We start from the raw sequence: 17,743 nt of genomic DNA, 5'->3' as shown, positions 1-17,743 counted from the left end.
TGAGTCATGAGCTGTCATAAACAGAGCACATCAAGATAACATCTCCACGAAGCTTGTGGTAAAACTCAAGTGAAACAAACTCTTAAGAAGTTTTACAGACTTTAATAATAATTGTACAAAAACAAAATCAGGTAGAAAGAAAATGGACTGATTCTGATCATGTAAACATTCACAGAGCTGCAGGTTCAGTAGTTTTTAATCAAATACTCCAAAAATCAGTGCATTTAACGACAACATTTTGTACTAAAATCTAGAGATATAGCAACTAATGGAATAGTTAATAGACAGAAAATTAATCTGCAACAATTCTGATAATAATTCATCATTTATCAAGCAACAAATCCAAATATTTTTTGGCTTCAGCTTCTCATCTTTCATCTTTTTTTCCCACACTAACAGACTGTTCGGTATTTATGAGGCAGGAGGGGGCGGTGCAAAAAGAGGCAGACATGTCAAATAATATTTTAAGCACTGGGGAGGGACTTTTTGTTTTTTATTTTGGCTTGGGGAGGGGCATGCAACTTTAAATGGTTGTATTTTGTATTTATGGGTTTGGAGGGCATGTTTTCTTAAAAAACAAAATCACCAAAATTACACCATTTATCACAGCCAGAAACTGTAAAAACGGAAATTATTGTTGGATCTTTAAATTTCCAATGGTCCTTGGACACATCACCTGCGACCAACATTTCCATCAGAAAAAAAATACATTACATACATTATCTGAGCTTAAAATAGTGTTAGTTAATCAATATCTCTTAAGTCTACTCATTTAAAAGTTGCCCAAAAATTAACCATTTGCACGACAGGTGTGAAAAACTGAGACTTTTTTTAACTGCAGGATTTCATCTTCAGCTTTTAAATTTCAAACATCAAAGCTTAAGTTCTAAAAATCTAATAACTAATTTATGGTGGAGGGAGAGTCGTGGATTTTCTGTCAGTCACTCAGGGAGGCTAAAAAAAGTCACTGCAACCTCCTCCTCCTCTAATAAATAAAGGACAGTCCCTAAACCAATGTTAATTTAATATTTGGGGGTTTGGATAAAATATGTGAAGGCATTACCGTGAGGTCTGGGAGTCGGAGCTGGGCATTTTTCACTACCTTTGCAAATAAACTAAACAATTAAAAAAATCCTTCCTATCAGTGATAACAATTATTGCTAGTGACAGCCATATTAAAATCTCATGTTTTCTTAGTTTATCTCATCTGGTCTGTCAGCTCACTCCCTCTGTCTAAATACATAGATAATATTTAATCTAGAGCCGCCCCTTCAAAGTCTGAGGTGCAACTCATCAGTTGGAAACCACTCAGTTAGGGCTGGGCGGTATGACCTAAAATTCATATCACGGTATAAATCGAATCCCTTCACGGTAACGGTATATATTGCGGTATAAATTTAAGTGTAAAAGTTATAATAGAAGTGTTTCTGAATGGGTTTTGTAGTCCCTTAGCAAAGCTAAATTGATAAAAAAAACAACAACAACAAAAGCAAAGATATAATGTATTTTTTAGAGCATTTATTGTGCAGAATGCAGATCTCAAAACTCAAAATTAAAACCCAGTATTCTATGGTGCAAAATGTCCCCTGGGATCTATATCAAAAGGTAATTTCCTTCTTTTAGCAAAATCCTAAATGACTGAGTTGTGTTTTTCCACCTGGACCTTTATGCTCTGCCATTTCTCCTCTAATCATCACGCTGTAACCTGTGACAGGCTGTTATGATACCACAACTATCACACATTCACATATGGAGTTTTTTGTGGAGCCCCTAGCGTCACATAGGTTTACATTACCAAAGGTTTATGACAAACTCTCTTGCCGAAAACCAACTCCCGTGTGCGCACGGCGAGAGAGGAGAGGGAGAGACGCTGTGCTGCTGCCAGAGGAGACACTGAATGAGTTCCCTCTGAGCGGTAAGTTGCTAAAAGAGTCTGAGAAGTCCGGGGCTGTTCATAAAACATTAACTCACTCACTCACAAGTTCTCCAGCAACACATGTTGCACGTGCTACGCTAAATCACAGACGTGAACCAGCTCCTCTTGCTCCGTTGTCTCTGTGCTCACAGCCATTTTCACACTGAGGCAGGTGCGATGACGTCATCGACGATAGGACGGTAGAGCGCAAATCTCTACCGTGGGCCAAATTTATATCATTTTTACTGTCTACCGCATATACCGTGCAGCCCTACACTCAGTCGACTGAGATTGCTTCAAGTCGAGCCTGCAGGTTTTTTTGTGGCCTTTTTTTTTGGCTAGTCAGTGTGCTGTGCAGTGAACTTCTGGGGATATTTTGGCCCACGGTTTTGCAGCACAGGGAGCACTCTTGACTTCACGATACTCTTTGGTACAGACAGTTGTGAACAAGATGCAGCAGCACAGAGGAAGAGAGACTCTGCACCATAAGGCACTGAGATAACATTATCATCTCTCTTCTGCTTGGAAGTGGTGAATTTACAGCTCACAGTTACTTAATATGACAAAGTCTCCGGCTTTTGTTTGATTCAAGTGACACAAAAAATCATATTGCACATTTCCAATCCATCATTAGCACCATTAGCTTGTTTACTGTATTACATGAATGCTGCTGCCATACTGTGCGGCCTGCTGAGTCCTGTTCAAACTTTAAAGTTCACAGGGGAAAAAAACTTGAATTGTCGAATATTCATATGAAACAGCTGATTTTTTTTTTTTTGACTGCCATAACTCTGAATCCATTACACGCGTAGTTTAATTTGGCCATTAGATGTCTTTCTGTGAAGCCAATAAAATGTTTCTGTGCATTCATTTGTTCTAATTGCTCTGACATAGGTAGAAGATGATCACTGTGACCACACATAAAATTTAAGTCCCCCTCATTTAAAAATGTGTTTTACTTATTTTTATTTTTGAAGTTTGAGCTTCACTGTGCAGAATAACACATATTCAGTTTGACACTAAAAAGATGTTTTCTCATTCTTCCCCTGAACCTTTAGGTGAAAAAAATCTGTCTTCCAAACAGTATTTTTTTTATATTTCTTAGAAAGTGTCTGGGTGGGATCTTTAAAAGTCAGCATCATTTTCCTCCCAAATGTTTATCAAACAGCCTTATTTTAATCATGACTACATGTATTGTGATATACAGGTACTGATAATAACCAAGATATTTTAAAAGGAATGACTGACGTCCTGTTAATAACACACGTGAAAATATCGTGTAAATAACCAGCGCCTCTTAAATCATTTCTATTTCTTTCAACACCATAGGGTTGCCTTGTTTTTTGTGCAGCTATGTATAGAGGTGGAGAGAGTCTTTAACATCTCTACACTTGTATTTTGACTGTAATTCATTTACCAATCAAAACAGAATAAAGATGAATTTGACTGATAGCATTATTATTTCATTTTTTATAGGTATAACAATAATATTGTTATCATGAACTTTTACGGCCATTATAATCGTGGTGAAAATCTGATATTGTACTATCACTAATTTTCATGAAATGTATTTTTAGAAAAAACATACCATACGTGTTGAAACGATTTCAAAGTAATTGTGCAGCTAAAGCTCTCAACAGATCATGTAAACCTTCAGTTCAGGTAATGAATATGAATAAAAAGTTTCTATTGTGTATTTTCTTCTTCTCTTGTACATGTATTGCACCCTGGCATATTCAGCTCTGATTCTCACAAGTAAAGAGAAAAGAGGTAAAATGAGATTAAAACTCATCTTTGATTTGAAAATGAGGCTGGTCCTCGGGTTTGAAGGCTTTGTTGGGACTTCCGTCCTCGTTGAGGATGCGTGATGCCGTGTAACCCACAATGGGATACTTTGTTTTGTACGTGCCTTCAAATATACTGTCCAGAGACTCCAGCTGCTCTTCACTGAGGCCCGTCTGTAAATGTAAAGATGGAAAACAAGAACTTTATGTGGCACTTGTCACATGATGTACAGATTGTGAAGCCATTTGAGGTAATTATATTTATATTTACAGCAAGTCTACAAAAGTACATTAAGGTAGCCAAAGATGAAAGTTTGTTCTGGTCTCACTCCCTCTTGACTTTAGCTCTTAGTTTACTTTCCTCACTTCTGTTTTTCTTCTTGTGACCTGAGCTGAACTGCCAATAAGTGATTTTATTCACCGACGACGAGCTCCGCTGACACCAACGCTGCTTCAACATGCTGAATCGGCTATAAAAAGGCGACAGACGACCTACATCTGCTGGTGTGGAGAGTTGTTTCCTGTCGCACAGGGGCTGAAAGTACGTGCTGTTTGGCCATCGGCTTTGCAGTGTATTTGTGTGCAACTTTTTGGCCAAGACACGATAGACGTGAGACAATGCAACAGTCAACTTTTGCTGTAACTAGTTCTTTGAAATTGTTTTTCATATAACTCAACCTGTTTATATTTCATTAAGGATTAAAGTTACACTTAATTAAGGGCAGGGCACTTTGAAAGACAGGCTGTCTGCTGATAGTGCTGATAGATCAACCCCTCGCTCCTCCGGCATCTCACTCAAATATGGTCGCTTCTGGCTCCAAAAAACCAAGATGGTGACAGCCAAAGTGCCGAACTTGAGGCTTCAAAACAGGAGTCCGCAAACCAATGGGTGACGTCACTGTAGCTTTGTCCATTACTTTAACAGTCTGTGGTCCAGTCTCAGTGTCCCCCATATGGAAAGTTTAGTTTCGGGTCTCCACACAATTAATTTTATTGAAAAATATTATTTATTGCTTTAAAAAGTCTACATTGTGCAAAAATACTGCTGGAAATGCAGAATGACTGAAAAACCTGCGAGTATGGTGCATTCAGACGAAACTGTTAAATCTATAATTATATAGCTCATGAATGCTATATGCTGTTTTGAAGCCAACACTCAGGTGTCAGATGTCTGTTCTTTGTTTCTTTCCACTCTTATTTGTCCCAGAAGGGCGACTGGGGGGGGGGTTGGGGTTCCCAGGATGATTTTCCTGTCATCATACAATTTCATACAAGAATACCTCCCCACCTACAACTCCCCACAACAATCACAATTTCAGCCTTTGAGACTGAACTTACAGTATCTGATGTCAGGTCTGCTGGGTCCAGGGACATCTTAGCCACAGCCCGAGTGGAATCCTTACCAACCAGGGCGTTGTATGGTGCATCTTTTCCATAAAACTCTGCAATATGCAATCAGCAAAATAAAACCAACTCAAAACAAATGCAACATAAGAATAAGTTTTCCCAGTTTCCCAGTTTTCTCAGTATGTCTACGGGTATCAGACAGTTAAATTTAATGTTTTTTAAAACCTATTCAAGACACCTTTAACCAAATTTACAACAGATTTTAGGACAAATCAAGTTTTACTTGTTTAAGCATCACAGGTAAGCACTGCAGGCAAGTAGTATGAATGTGGTCTTGTGCAAGGTAAGTGTTATGTAAGAATATGGTCATTAGAGTGAGTTACGTCAATCTACATTTTGCCAACAAGTAAGTGCAAGTATGAAGTAAAATGAGAGTACTGAGAGGTTTTTTTTTCAAGATTTGTAACATTAGAAATGTGGACTTTTACATATAAGACTACAAAGAAATTTAAAAATGGATAAACAAAATTGAATAAAATGTTTAAAGCAGTTCAGACCTCACATATTCAAATTTAAGTCTATTTACTGACTTCTAAGGACATGCAGACACCCTGACAGAGTCATGTTTTATCTTATAAATCATTACAGTTTAATTTCCAGGGATTAAGTTGGGTTTTATAGCTACCTTTTCCCTTGGTGACATCAAACACAACTCCTTTTACTGCCATGTAAATGGTCTGTCCCTCCTACAACAGGGAGGAGAGAAACAACGGAAAAAGACAGATAAATCTTTATCAGTACACGTGTGTGTGGATGCACAGACTAAAACAGGAACAAAAACTCAACCTGGATTCAGAGTTACAATAAAGTTTACCTCGCTGCCGTCGTATCTCTTCAGCTCCTCCTCAGTGAATAATCGGACAGGTTCAGTGGGAGTTTTGTATTTTAATTTTAAGTCTTCTGCTAAAGTCGAAGACAGGACAACAAACAGGACACAAATTCTCGCTGTTGCCATGGTAGGACCGTTGTTTGGACGGGTTTGATACGGAAACTGTGTCATCCACTTCCCTGTCGCTACTCTGTGGAGCTGGTGATGCATTCACTGCCGTCGGAAATGTTAGCGATACCTCACGGTCGGGCAGTTTATACCAGTTTTTGACAATTACAATCAATCTCGTGAAAACATAAGGTCTCCCCTCATCTTTCAACCACTGAAACCGTGTAATACGGTTAAAAGCTTAAAAGAAAGTAAAAGTAAGTAGTGGAAGTAAAAGAGGTAATACCACTGTGATAAAATACTCACAAATTTAAGTAAAAGTGAGTAAAAGTACTCATTATACAAAATATCACTAGAATTCGTGATGCACTACTGTGTGTCAGAATCAGAAAATACTTACTTGATCCCCCATGTAAAACTGTGACTTGTTACAGTCACTCTGATGAAAAGAATCGTTTATTATAAGTAAGAAGAAGGAATAAGAGTATGAAAAAGTGTAAACCTGCCTAATTTATCCCTAAATGTTTAAGAACACAGCATTTAATATAATCTCAGTCTAAAACAAAACAAAAAAAAAGTCTCAATCTAAAACATAAGTAGAAAGTTGTGTTGTAAATTAACGTTAAATTCAATTTAAGTGGATTAAAAGTCTGACAGTGGCCTCCAGAATGTGGAGTTGAAGTTTTAAGTAGCCTCAAAATAGGAAACACTCCAGTAAAGTAACGTTACAAGCACATCAAAGTACAGTGATAATTAAGTTAGCATTAATGCTAAAGTTATCTTTAATAATGGCTACTTTCTATTCCACCAGTGAATTTTGTCACAAGATTGATTTCTAATCTGAAAAATATTTGCTTCACTTTTAAACAAAGTTTGACATTTTTCGAATTATGTTTTTTGGCTCTCTTGTAGATAGTTACTTTGCTAGCTAATGTTAGCATTATATAGCCTAGCTAGCGGCTAACATTACATGAGAACATTTATACCACTCACCTTCGCACAGTGACATTAGTTAGTTTGTCTTAAAACATGGAGGCTTGTATGTTAGTAACAAAAAATATCCACCTACCAGCACCTCTAAAGTTCACTTCTTAACGTGTTTTATGGTTACATTAATTTCATCTGTATAAAAACCGAAGCATTAATATGACAAGCCACCATTTTGGGTCGAGGGGGCAGTTGCTAGGCAACCAGTGGAGACTCCGGGGATGTTACTATGGTTACTCCCGCCCGGAAGTGGTCCGTCCAGCAGGTGACCCTCAGTAAAATGGCGGTTTGTCATGCAAAAAGTCTCAGATTCATGTGCTGAGTTTGATTTATTTACAAAGCAGTTCTTGGAAAACCACCTGAGTATCTCACGTATTTTAAACTACACAAGATGTTCGCACTGCTGCAGGTCCCAAGATTATTAAAGAGAAAATCATCATGTTAATACTGAGACCTCTTAAATACTTTACACCACACATGGAATTATCAGCAGAAGCTTGTAAAATTAGATAAACTAATTAAGTTTAGTTTAGTTTATAACTTACAAAACACAAATGCACTGGTAGATTATTATTATTAATATCATTATTAATATACTTAATGCACTTTTACATATATACTATAATACGTGTGTGTGTGAATATATATATATATATATATATATATATATATATATATATATATATATATATATTTATATTGTTGGACTAAGAGTCTCATCCTACTCTCTAATGTGCTATGTGTGAGCTCAGTCCTGCGTGTTCTTTAATGAAGCAATAGGAGAAGATATTCGGTCTCAGTTAATGTAGTTTATTAAGCAGTAAAGGAATAAAATTACAGAGCTCTGGGTCTCAACTTCACGTCCCTGACGAACAACAAAGGTGTGTCAGTTCACGAAGTCTGACCTCCTGTCCTTCCCCTGACCCAGTATATTTGAGCGTAACAGAGTGTCATTGTGCACGCAAGGCGTTGTCCTCTTCTCATTGGCAGTTCCACTTCCTCCTTCACCACACCACGCCCCTGCCTCGTGTTAATCTGACTCCTTCCTGCTGGCGGTGGGGGCGTGGTTCCTGTTTTGAAAGACAAGAGAACAACACAACTCCCTACACGTGCTGTACCTTACTATTTGTTCATCACTTTCTATTCTTTTTACCATATATGAAACTAATTATCTAAGCATTGCGGTATGTGCTCCTCAGACTTCATGTCTCTTCCTCTCCTGTACTTCTCCACTTCTGCAAAGCAAACACATTCAGATCATCTGAAATCATCTCAGTATTCTCATTGTTCACACATCTAAAACTTATATAGTGAAACACAACTTATAGTAAAACACATAAAATCATTCTATTCCCAACAATATATATAGCCTATATATATATATATATATATTTACACACACACACACACACACATTAAAAATGTATATATATATATATATATATATATATTTATATATATATGACAGTGGTGCAGTAGTTAGCATTGTTGCAGCAAGAGGGTTCCTGGGTAGAACCCAAGGAGAGGGGAGCCCTTCTGTGTGGAGTTTGCATGTTCTCCCCGTGTCGGCGTGGGTTTCCTCCAGGTGCTCCAGCTTCCTCCCACAGTCCAAAGACATGCAGGTTAACTGGTGACTCTAAATTGTCCGTAGGTGTGAATGTGAGTGTGAATGGTTGTCTCTCTCTATGTGTCAGCCCTGTGATAGTCTGGTGACCAGTGTACCCTGCAGGTGTACCCCACCTCAGTATCAGATGGGATAGGCTCCAGTCCCCCTGTGACCCCTAACAGGATAAGTAGTTATGGAAAATGAATGAATGTATAGTATAGTATAGTAATCTTCCAGTGCATCGGCCTATAGATCGGTGTGCCACACCCCTGATGTGTTTACTTTTAACTGCTTTTATAATACTGCTGTCAGGGACACTGAGTTTAATAAAAGCCTTATTTGGCATTTTGACCCACACTGACTGATGGCTTTGTCATTAAAGTTCACCTCTAGTTATATGAAATTTAAGTTGGGTTTAACATATATGTATGCATGCATGTATGTATGTATGTATGTATGTATGTATGTATGTATAGATAGATAGATAGATAGATAGATAGATAGATGGAATGGTTTTTAATGCTTTATGTAGGCCTAAAGCAATGTGAACTGCATGTGTGTGAAATGGCCTATATGAATAATAACATTAATAACATTAGTCTAATATGAAAAGTTAAATGGGCTTTTAGGTGAATGTGGAAACTGAATGGCAAAAATACCTCTGACTCCTTTAGTCAGCTGTAATGAACTCATCACTCAACAGGTGTGTTACCTGGTTTAAAGTTCCTTAAAGAAGTTTAACTGAAAACTTCATGGAGAACATTAATGAGGAAGGATTTACATCCGCTTCACTTTTTAGATCTGTTTGCAACGTAGACATTTACGAGGTGCACTTTAAGGCAGCACTAGGTATTACCCTAAGGGGAGGAGGAAGGGAGCAAGGAAACGTCAAGGACACACGGTTTACTATTGGAGCATGGACAGTAGGTGGCTCATTATCATGGGGTGGGCCTCTAACGTCGACAAACACCCATGGGAGTGTGTGTGTGGTGTGTGTCTCCCTGTAGAGCGGTAAACCACCGGGACCTCAGCACAGGAGGGACTTTATATATCCTTTAAAATGAACCTGTTACTTATTAAAACTAGTTTTCAGACTTGAGACAAATAGTCCATCGGGTCCTTCGAGGAGCAGAGACAGCTGTGTGGAGGTGAAGGAAGTGCAGAAGAATGCTCGGGAAAGAAAGGTCCCGGTCTTACGAAGAGGTAGGACAACTTCCGGTCTGTTAACTGTCTGTGTGTGTGTGTGTGTGTGTGTGTGTGTGTGTGAGAGAGATGTTTGTTTAATAATCCGAGGACAACAGGTTTGTTCTCTGTAACTTCCTCCCGACATGAAGGGACAGACAGACTGCAGCTCCCTGACATCATGTGACTGCACAGCTGAGGCTGCTGTTTGCCACAGTGTGAATCTAGCTGACTCTTTGTTTTCTGAGTGTCTGCTCATTTACTGGAGGTGACCCCCTCCTCTCTCAACGGCCACAGGATGTCTGCTACAATACATAGGCCCTGTGTGAATTAAAATGTCAGCAGGTGTTCAGGCATAACTTTAAGTCACTGTAGGAGCTCTGCCATTATGGAGGATCATTGCTGTGATGTAGATAACTTATGTAATGTATTTTAAAACACTGTAATTGACACTTTATAAGCCAGAGAGTTTTACTACACTCAGTGGTGGAGGATGTTAGTAAGCTGACTCAGCTCTTTTACTAAAGCACTGAAGGGACTGTTCCTACATTATCAGAGGAGGACATGGCTGGGGTGGAACTGCGTTTTTATTTTATTTTATTTTATTATATTTTATGTTGACCAGAGGTGTTAAAATAAACAGTGCAGCAGTGCAGTTGCACTGAGGCCCGTGGCGTGGAGCGGCCCCTAGAGAGCGGGCCCTTGCAAGTGATTCAGATTGCCAACTTGAAAATATACCTGTGTTTAAAGTAATGATAAAAAAGAATTTTATTAATTTAAAATGGTGCCATTTGCTATATATGTCCTGAAAATAAAGCCAAACCCATATGTGCCATTGTTTTATTTTTATTATTTTTTTAAAGCCAGTAGCTAAGATAAAAATATGATTTTTCTCCATGAGCTATAAATGTATACATAACTATAAAACCTATTCAATTAAATGATTAATTTCCTTCAATATCTTTGTCAGATATGCAGCAATACATGCACAATATAAATAAAATAAATATGATATATACCATAAATTAAATAAGATTTTTAAAACTTACCCTTTGATGTCTGACAGTAAAAAATCCTGGAGCTGAAAAAAGTCTCTTTTTTTCACTCTTATGCAAACAGTTAATTTTTGTCCAAATTTAAAGTGAGAAATTTTAAGTGATTTTGATGACATGTCACTATTTTAAGATCAGATTTGGAAATGTATTTTTTTTCTGATGGAAGTCTCACACGTTGTATCCGAGGATCGTTGCTAATTTGACAATCCAACAATAATTTCTGTTTTTACAGTTTGAAAACATGAATCTAAGGCAAACAATTAAATGGTGTCTGGTGAATTTTGGGCTTTTTCTGGTTTTAAAAAAATGATCTTTCTCTTTATCACAACATAGGAGTAGTGGTAATTTATTTTGGTCCTTGTTAACAATTGTCTAAGAGGAATGCACGTAATAAAGAATAAATAACATCAAGGCATTTACTTACACATTTATTTAATGAAAAAACAAAGGAAAACAAAACAGATAGACCAAAAAAAGTGTAGACTGAAGCCTCAGCTTATTTTAAGAAGAAGAAGAAGAAGATATATTTATTATTATTACTATTATATAAGTGTTGTTTCCATCAGTCATACAGACACAAAAACATCGGAAAATAGGGTCCAGGTTAGAAAATACTGAAGTTACCCTTTAATGTCTTTTTCTTGACCTCACAGTTCAAGGATGATGATGATGATGATGAAGGTTACACACCGCCTGCAGGCTTCTTTGACGATGCCATTGAAGGCATGGAGCCCAAGGAGCCGAACGGCATCATCTCACAAGGTAATGAGCACAGTGTGATCTTAAACATCTCAGTATGACAACTTCATACACTTTTAATCTGCTGCTGTATTGAGCTGCAGAATTTTAGTGTCCAACTGCTGAATATAATTTAGTTATTACACTTTAATTAAGTAATTTGACCCCATTAAAGAAACGTCCTGAGCCTTGACAGTGAGTTTGCACAATGTGATTGCAGAGGACGACCTCATCTCCAACGGTCCAGCGAGGAGGTTCAGTAAAACCTGCCTCAAGAATTTCTTCACGGTGGTGCTCATCTTCGTCTACCTGCTGCTGACCGGGGTGGCGGCGTTCCTGGCCTACCAGACCATCTCAGACTTTTTGGAGAAACTCAACCACCCTGTGACGTCAGTGACGTACAAAGAGGTTGACTCGTTTTCACACCCAGGTTTGTTTAAAAAATGCACAGTCATTTGGGATCAGGACAGGAACAGTAGTGAAGAAGAGAAGTGGAAAAATGTTCTGATGTTTCATACAAGTAAACGTAGTACCAACAATACGATGTAAAAAAAACTCCATGGTAAGGAAAGTTCCTGCATTTAAAGTTTAGGTAAATATGTGGAAATATTAACATGAAAATCATCTTACAGCATAAGGCTAATGTCAGCGTCTTATGCAGCTTTTTTTATTTAAAGCCGCTACAAGGAACTTTTAACTGGATGTGCAAAAGTCTCTTGTTTCTGCTGATGTCTGTGCGTGACCTACAACAGCAAATGAGACCATCGGTGTGAAGATAAGCTATTTCTATATAGTGTATATCCATACCTTTAGGAAACTGTCTCCGGGTCCGCCCCAGGTCGGCCGGCCGCCTCGCTCTCGCGGTTTTATCGCCATCCACTTTTGTAATACGTCAGAGCAAGTTGGGATGAAGTCGGACACAAAACTAACCGGCATGCACTGTGTGCCGATTGCCGGTGATCGAATCTGCGTAGGACTGGCTCATCTCGAACGGACCTATTTATAGTGACTCATAAATAGTCGCTATTCCTCCTCCTCGACCCGACGTCTGCGGGGAGTTAAAATAGCAGCAGTCATCGGGTAAAAGTTCTGTGAAAGCACTGGACTCACCAACAGTCAGCCACGTCTCAGTCACACAGAGAAAATCCAATCCTCGGGAAGTCAGGAAATCCTTCAGGATAAACGTTTTGTTCGCTAGCGATCCAGCATTTACCAGCCCAATCCTGGCAGGAACCGGCGGGTCCACGGCGTTAGCTGTCCGGGGAGCCACACACAGAGGCCGCAGGTTGCACAGATTCACCCTGCGCCAGCGGGGACGAGGAGAGCAGGGGCCGTGGGGCTGGAACACCTCATCTGGGCCGACGACAGGTACCAGCCAGGCGTCGACAGGGTCCAGCGAGTGCCAAGAAATAAAGAGGCGAGGCACCGCTCCATACTCAGTCCAAGAAGCTGTGGAAGTGCTCGCCAAACAGGCCTTCAGCCTTACCAGCCGACCGCTGCGTTTACCCCGGTGGCGGTGGCGCTTACGCCGGAGAGGTGGAGCTGGGGCGCAGCAGAGGTGAGCTGGGATCCCCGATAGGAGCGGGGGCAAAGTTTTCCCGTCTTGTTGTTTCATTCATCCCCAAAACAAACACATGCGCGAGCCAGGTAAGCGTCTTTACGACAATACGCGCTAGAGCTCATGGGAAATGTAGGCTTCATTCTGGCAAAACACTACCGCTTTTGTCCACAGGGTCGCCAAAATTAACTCATGATGAAAGTTCCTTGTAGGGACTTTAAAGGTTAAAGCCCCACTGATTATCACACACCTGAGTGTGTGAAATTTGTTCTCCGTGTTTGACCCATCCCCTGACGGAGTGGTGAGCAGCAGCAGTGCCGCGCTCGGGAATCATTTGGTGATCTTATTTAACCTTTATTTAACCAGGAAAAACCTCTTGACATTAAGAATCTCTTTTTCAAGAGTGTCCTGGCAAGATAAAGTTACACACAGACAACATAGAACAAAAATACAAAATCAAAAAATAATGTATGCAACTCCATCACTAACAATCCATCCATCCACTTATCTGCCCCCCCCCCCCCCCCCCCCACTGACACTGAACATTTGTGTCATATAAATCTAAAGTGGTTGCACATAACAGACACCCAACAGCATGCTGCTGTATTTAAATCTTACCACATGATGATTCGTTATTCACTGGGTTTCCTTCTTACAATCTTTGTGCAGGTATCGCTCTGTACCCCGGCAAAGCTCGGCTGTTGAGCTGCAGACATCACTACCACGACTACATCCCGCCTTTGGTAGACCCAGGCAAGCCTCAGAAAGGAGACTGTGTGATTAAAGACGTGACGTACTTCGGACCATTTTCCAATCTGACTGAGGTCAGCCAGAAAAACGTGTAACATATCTGTTGTTTGCAGAAACGTACATTGCTAGCATTTTCTCTGGTCATTGGGTTGCTAACACACAAGCCATGCACCACAGAGCTGGGAGACACAACATAGATCTTGAACTCTGTGAAAGTGAGCTGCTTTGAGAGAGAAATATTAAACTAATTCTGAATTTGTTCTCACAGAGAAGAGCTGTGGTGGTGCGTGGCCCATCTGACGTCAGGAACAAGGAGCTGATCTTCATGCAGTTCAGTCACAATGAGACAGAGGAGGACTTCAGCGCCATCACTTACATGCTGTTTGCCAAGTTCAGTGACTTGATTGAGAGGTAACTGCAAACAGACATGTTTAGATCCTGTGACTGGTGTGATTGATGAACATCAGTTAAATAAACCATGTGACTGACGGCTTATCTGCTCATGAAACAAAGAGTGATTGATCCAGTCTGACAGTAACATGTGTTTTCTGGCTCTCTAGTGAAAATCAATCAGACTTCATGAGGGAATGTGAGAGGAACTACTCCACATGGACTTTCTCTGGAGGATTCAGGACCTGGGTCAAGATGTCTTTAGTGAGGACGTCTGGCAAAATCCATGAATCTGTCGAGTTTCGGCAAGAGGTATTTATCTACGAACTATATAGCTACACATACGTACATACTTGATGATTTTAGGCGCGGTAATTTAATCGTATATGTTCGATCCTCCAGTCTGCTGTGGTGAAATTCAACGACAAAAGGCCTGAGTCAGAACAAACCAATCAGCTCTTCTTTGCCGTCTTTGAATGGCGAGATCCTTTTATGCAGGAAATCAAACTGGTGAGTTCCCCCGCACGTTTCATCCTCTGTCCACATCAGTGTATCAGCTTCTAACACGGCTTTCTCTCCAAACAGATCGTGACTGCAAATCCCTGGAACTCTGTCGCCATTCTCTGCGGCGTCTTCATGGCTCTGTTCAAGGCTGCTAACTTTGCCAAGCTCACGATTCAGTGGATTATCAGGATGCGTAAGAGACATCTGAGGAATAAAGCTCGGGAACTGAACCAAGTCACCTGAAAAGCACTGACGTCACAGTCGGACAAAATCCAAATTATCCAAGTGAGTTTTATTTTTACACAATTGTGGTTTTTTTTTAGGTCACTACTCGCATCATTCTGTAATCACTGGCGAAGATTATCAACACTATGAAATGTTTATACAGATACAGTGATGTGTTGAGCAAGATTAACCATTTCCTAAAAACGGCCAGTTCATCAAGAATTGTTAGTGGTTGGATTTCAGAATGAGAGGTATTTGATAAATGTTTTGTACACGCGTAAAAGAGCTTGTTGCTGGAAGCTGAAATGCTCAACAGGTCGTTTCAGGCATCAAACTGAAAAAATGTGAATTTTGGTCGAAACATTGCTGGATTTTATGATCTTATTCTTAAGGGAATATTGTATTTTATGCTTGTGTCTGACTTTTTATAAAATATCACCCTTATGTCACGGAGCACGATGATTATATTTGATGACTCTTATTTCTGTCCCGGCTGAACTTTGTCTTTGTGTCATGTCGTTTTGATTTGAACATAATGTAGAAATGTATCCACGTGTTCACTGTTCAAATTTACTTGAATTAATGTCTCAAGTGTGTCATTGTTCTGTGTGGCATCTCAAATGCTGTGTTGTTGGAAATTCTGAAAAATAAAAATATATTTTTATGCCTAAATTTTACAGTTTGTGGTGAAGAGTATGTAATTTACTCACGTTCTGTCTGAAGTTGCCTTAATTTACAAAGCATAGATAAAAAATGTAGAATCAACTTTGTTAACTGAGGTTTAACAGCTTTGTTTTTATCATTATTACCTTATTCTGTTATCCAACATACGACTAACATGCAGCCAGGGAAATAGACACAAGTTAAATTTATGCTGCGGTGGAAAGTGACAGTCTGCGACACCAGGGGTCAGCACACCCGGGTCCTTCCCCCTGCCTGCCGCCCAGCACACAGTGCATCAGGGCCCCGATGCCAGTCCCTGCAGGTGGTGGGCCCACAGGGCGGTGGCTCCATGTTATTCATCCAGGCTGAGCCCAACTGAGCCCGATGGCCCAGGCCCAGCCACCAGACTCTTGCTGAAGAGCTCCCCTTCCAGGTCTGGCTCGAGGGGCCCCGGTGTCCCCATACTGGGCGATGTCTCTGTCCCTGAATGTGCCTTTTCATTGTGGTCCTCTTGAGCGGCGCTTAGTCTGGCCCCTCCCTGGGACCACTTCGCCTTGGTAGACCCTACCAGGAGCTGTTAACCCCGGACAACACAGCTCACAGGATCACAGAGACACACAAACCTCTCCACCATGTTAAGGTGGCGATGCTTGGAGGGGAAGTAACCACCAGTAAGTACTTTTACTCTAAGTTCTAGTACAGTTTTGTCATATTTGTTCTTTACCATTTCCATTTTTATGACAGTTTTTACTCCATTACGTTTATTTTACAACAGTAGCCTATCCTCCACCCAGCACACAGTGGGAGAGCCCACTCTCTTTATGGGCCCCAGTGCAACCGCCCTGCCTGCACTATCTATATTAACGCCCCTGATTTAAACTACCCAGCACTATGTTTAATTAGTAAAATGAGCTCCACCTTTACCTGCTGCAACATTAAAGTGATAACACATCAATGCATCATTAATTATAATACAATAATAGAATATACACTGTCTGAAATGCTGCATAATGATTACTTTAACTTTTGGTACTTTATAATTGTATGCAAATAATTTCATACTTTTACTCACTGCAGTACAGTGACGTTAAATGTTGACTTTTGTCTCTTTTCCAAGTTCAAATTCTTTATTTATCATTCATATGCACAACAGCTACTGCACAGGGAAGCAGTCCTATGGATATCTTAAAGAGATAATTAGTATTTTTTTAAGTGAGGTTGTGTGAGGTACGTTCACACAGTCAGTGTTTTACGTCAAATTGGAAAGGCCCTACGTCTGTATGAATATCTGTGTCCCTTAATTCCTGAATGACCACTTGTATTTTGTGTTTTATTTTATTTTTACCCCTCATTATTATTTATTTATCCTTTCAAATGTCATATCTTTGTATCACATTTTAATACAGGTTATTTAAATGACATGTCTTTTTAACTAATGTTTTGTTTTTTTTTAAATTCTCTTTTTACCTAGTTATTTCAGGCTCCAGTCAGACAGCTTCATCATACTCAAAGCTTATAGCTCTATCTTTCCCAGGTCTTCTGCAGGACACCGTTACATCATAAAGTAACATAAAAGTGTGTTTCAGTGTGTAATAAATAATAATAATACCTGTAATATATATAGGTATGAGCACAGAAAAACGAAGACAAAAAAGAAACTGAGCTTCATGACACTCTGATCACTCTAAACACAATGATAAAAAATAAATAAATAAAAAAATAAAATAAATTAACTCAGCAGGACATAAATCCAATTGATGGTTGTTTTGTCTCGTCTTAGTCTGTACTTTTAAATTAATTTTATTTTTATTTTTGTCATACGTTTTTATCATCTTATTTGTCTCTATCACGAATGTTGAATATTGTCTTTAATGTTGCATACATGAATTGTGCTATATAAAGTTATTATTATTATTATTATTATTGTTATTATTATTATTATAATGTGCCTTTTTGACTATAAATATTTACTTTAATTTAATATTATAACTATTCAAAAACTCTTGAAACAAAAACTTGTAGCCAACACTGAACACGCGGTG

General features: G+C 39.3%; 2 protein-coding genes across 2 annotated transcripts; one reads left to right on the top strand and one right to left on the bottom strand.

The window, feature by feature from the left end:
- Nucleotides 1–3,220: 3,220 nt before the first annotated feature.
- Nucleotides 3,221–6,130, bottom strand: nenf (neudesin neurotrophic factor). Its single transcript, XM_033642317.2, has 4 exons — nt 5,921–6,130; nt 5,732–5,792; nt 5,038–5,141; nt 3,221–3,873 (listed from the first exon to the last, which is right to left on the bottom strand). Exons 1-4 carry the CDS (start codon nt 6,104–6,106, stop codon nt 3,697–3,699), a joined length of 528 nt encoding a protein of 175 aa, XP_033498208.2. The 5' UTR covers nt 6,107–6,130; the 3' UTR covers nt 3,221–3,696.
- A 3,466-nt stretch (nt 6,131–9,596) lies between these two features.
- pacc1 (proton activated chloride channel 1) lies at nt 9,597–15,710 on the top strand. The gene is made up of 8 exons (XM_033642134.2): nt 9,597–9,839; nt 11,527–11,635; nt 11,832–12,041; nt 13,839–13,993; nt 14,188–14,330; nt 14,480–14,621; nt 14,712–14,819; nt 14,895–15,710. The coding sequence occupies exons 1-8, from the start codon at nt 9,804–9,806 to the stop codon at nt 15,054–15,056; spliced, it is 1,065 nt and encodes a 354-aa protein (XP_033498025.1). The 5' UTR covers nt 9,597–9,803; the 3' UTR covers nt 15,057–15,710.
- The last annotated feature ends 2,033 nt before the right edge of the window (nt 15,711–17,743 follow it).

Source organism: Epinephelus lanceolatus, chromosome 15 (genome assembly GCF_041903045.1).
Source record: "Epinephelus lanceolatus isolate andai-2023 chromosome 15, ASM4190304v1, whole genome shotgun sequence".
In the NCBI taxonomy this organism is placed as follows: Eukaryota; Metazoa; Chordata; class Actinopteri; order Perciformes; family Serranidae; genus Epinephelus; species Epinephelus lanceolatus.
Note: the sequence above shows the minus strand (reverse complement) of the source record. Positions and strands in the feature narration are given on the sequence as shown.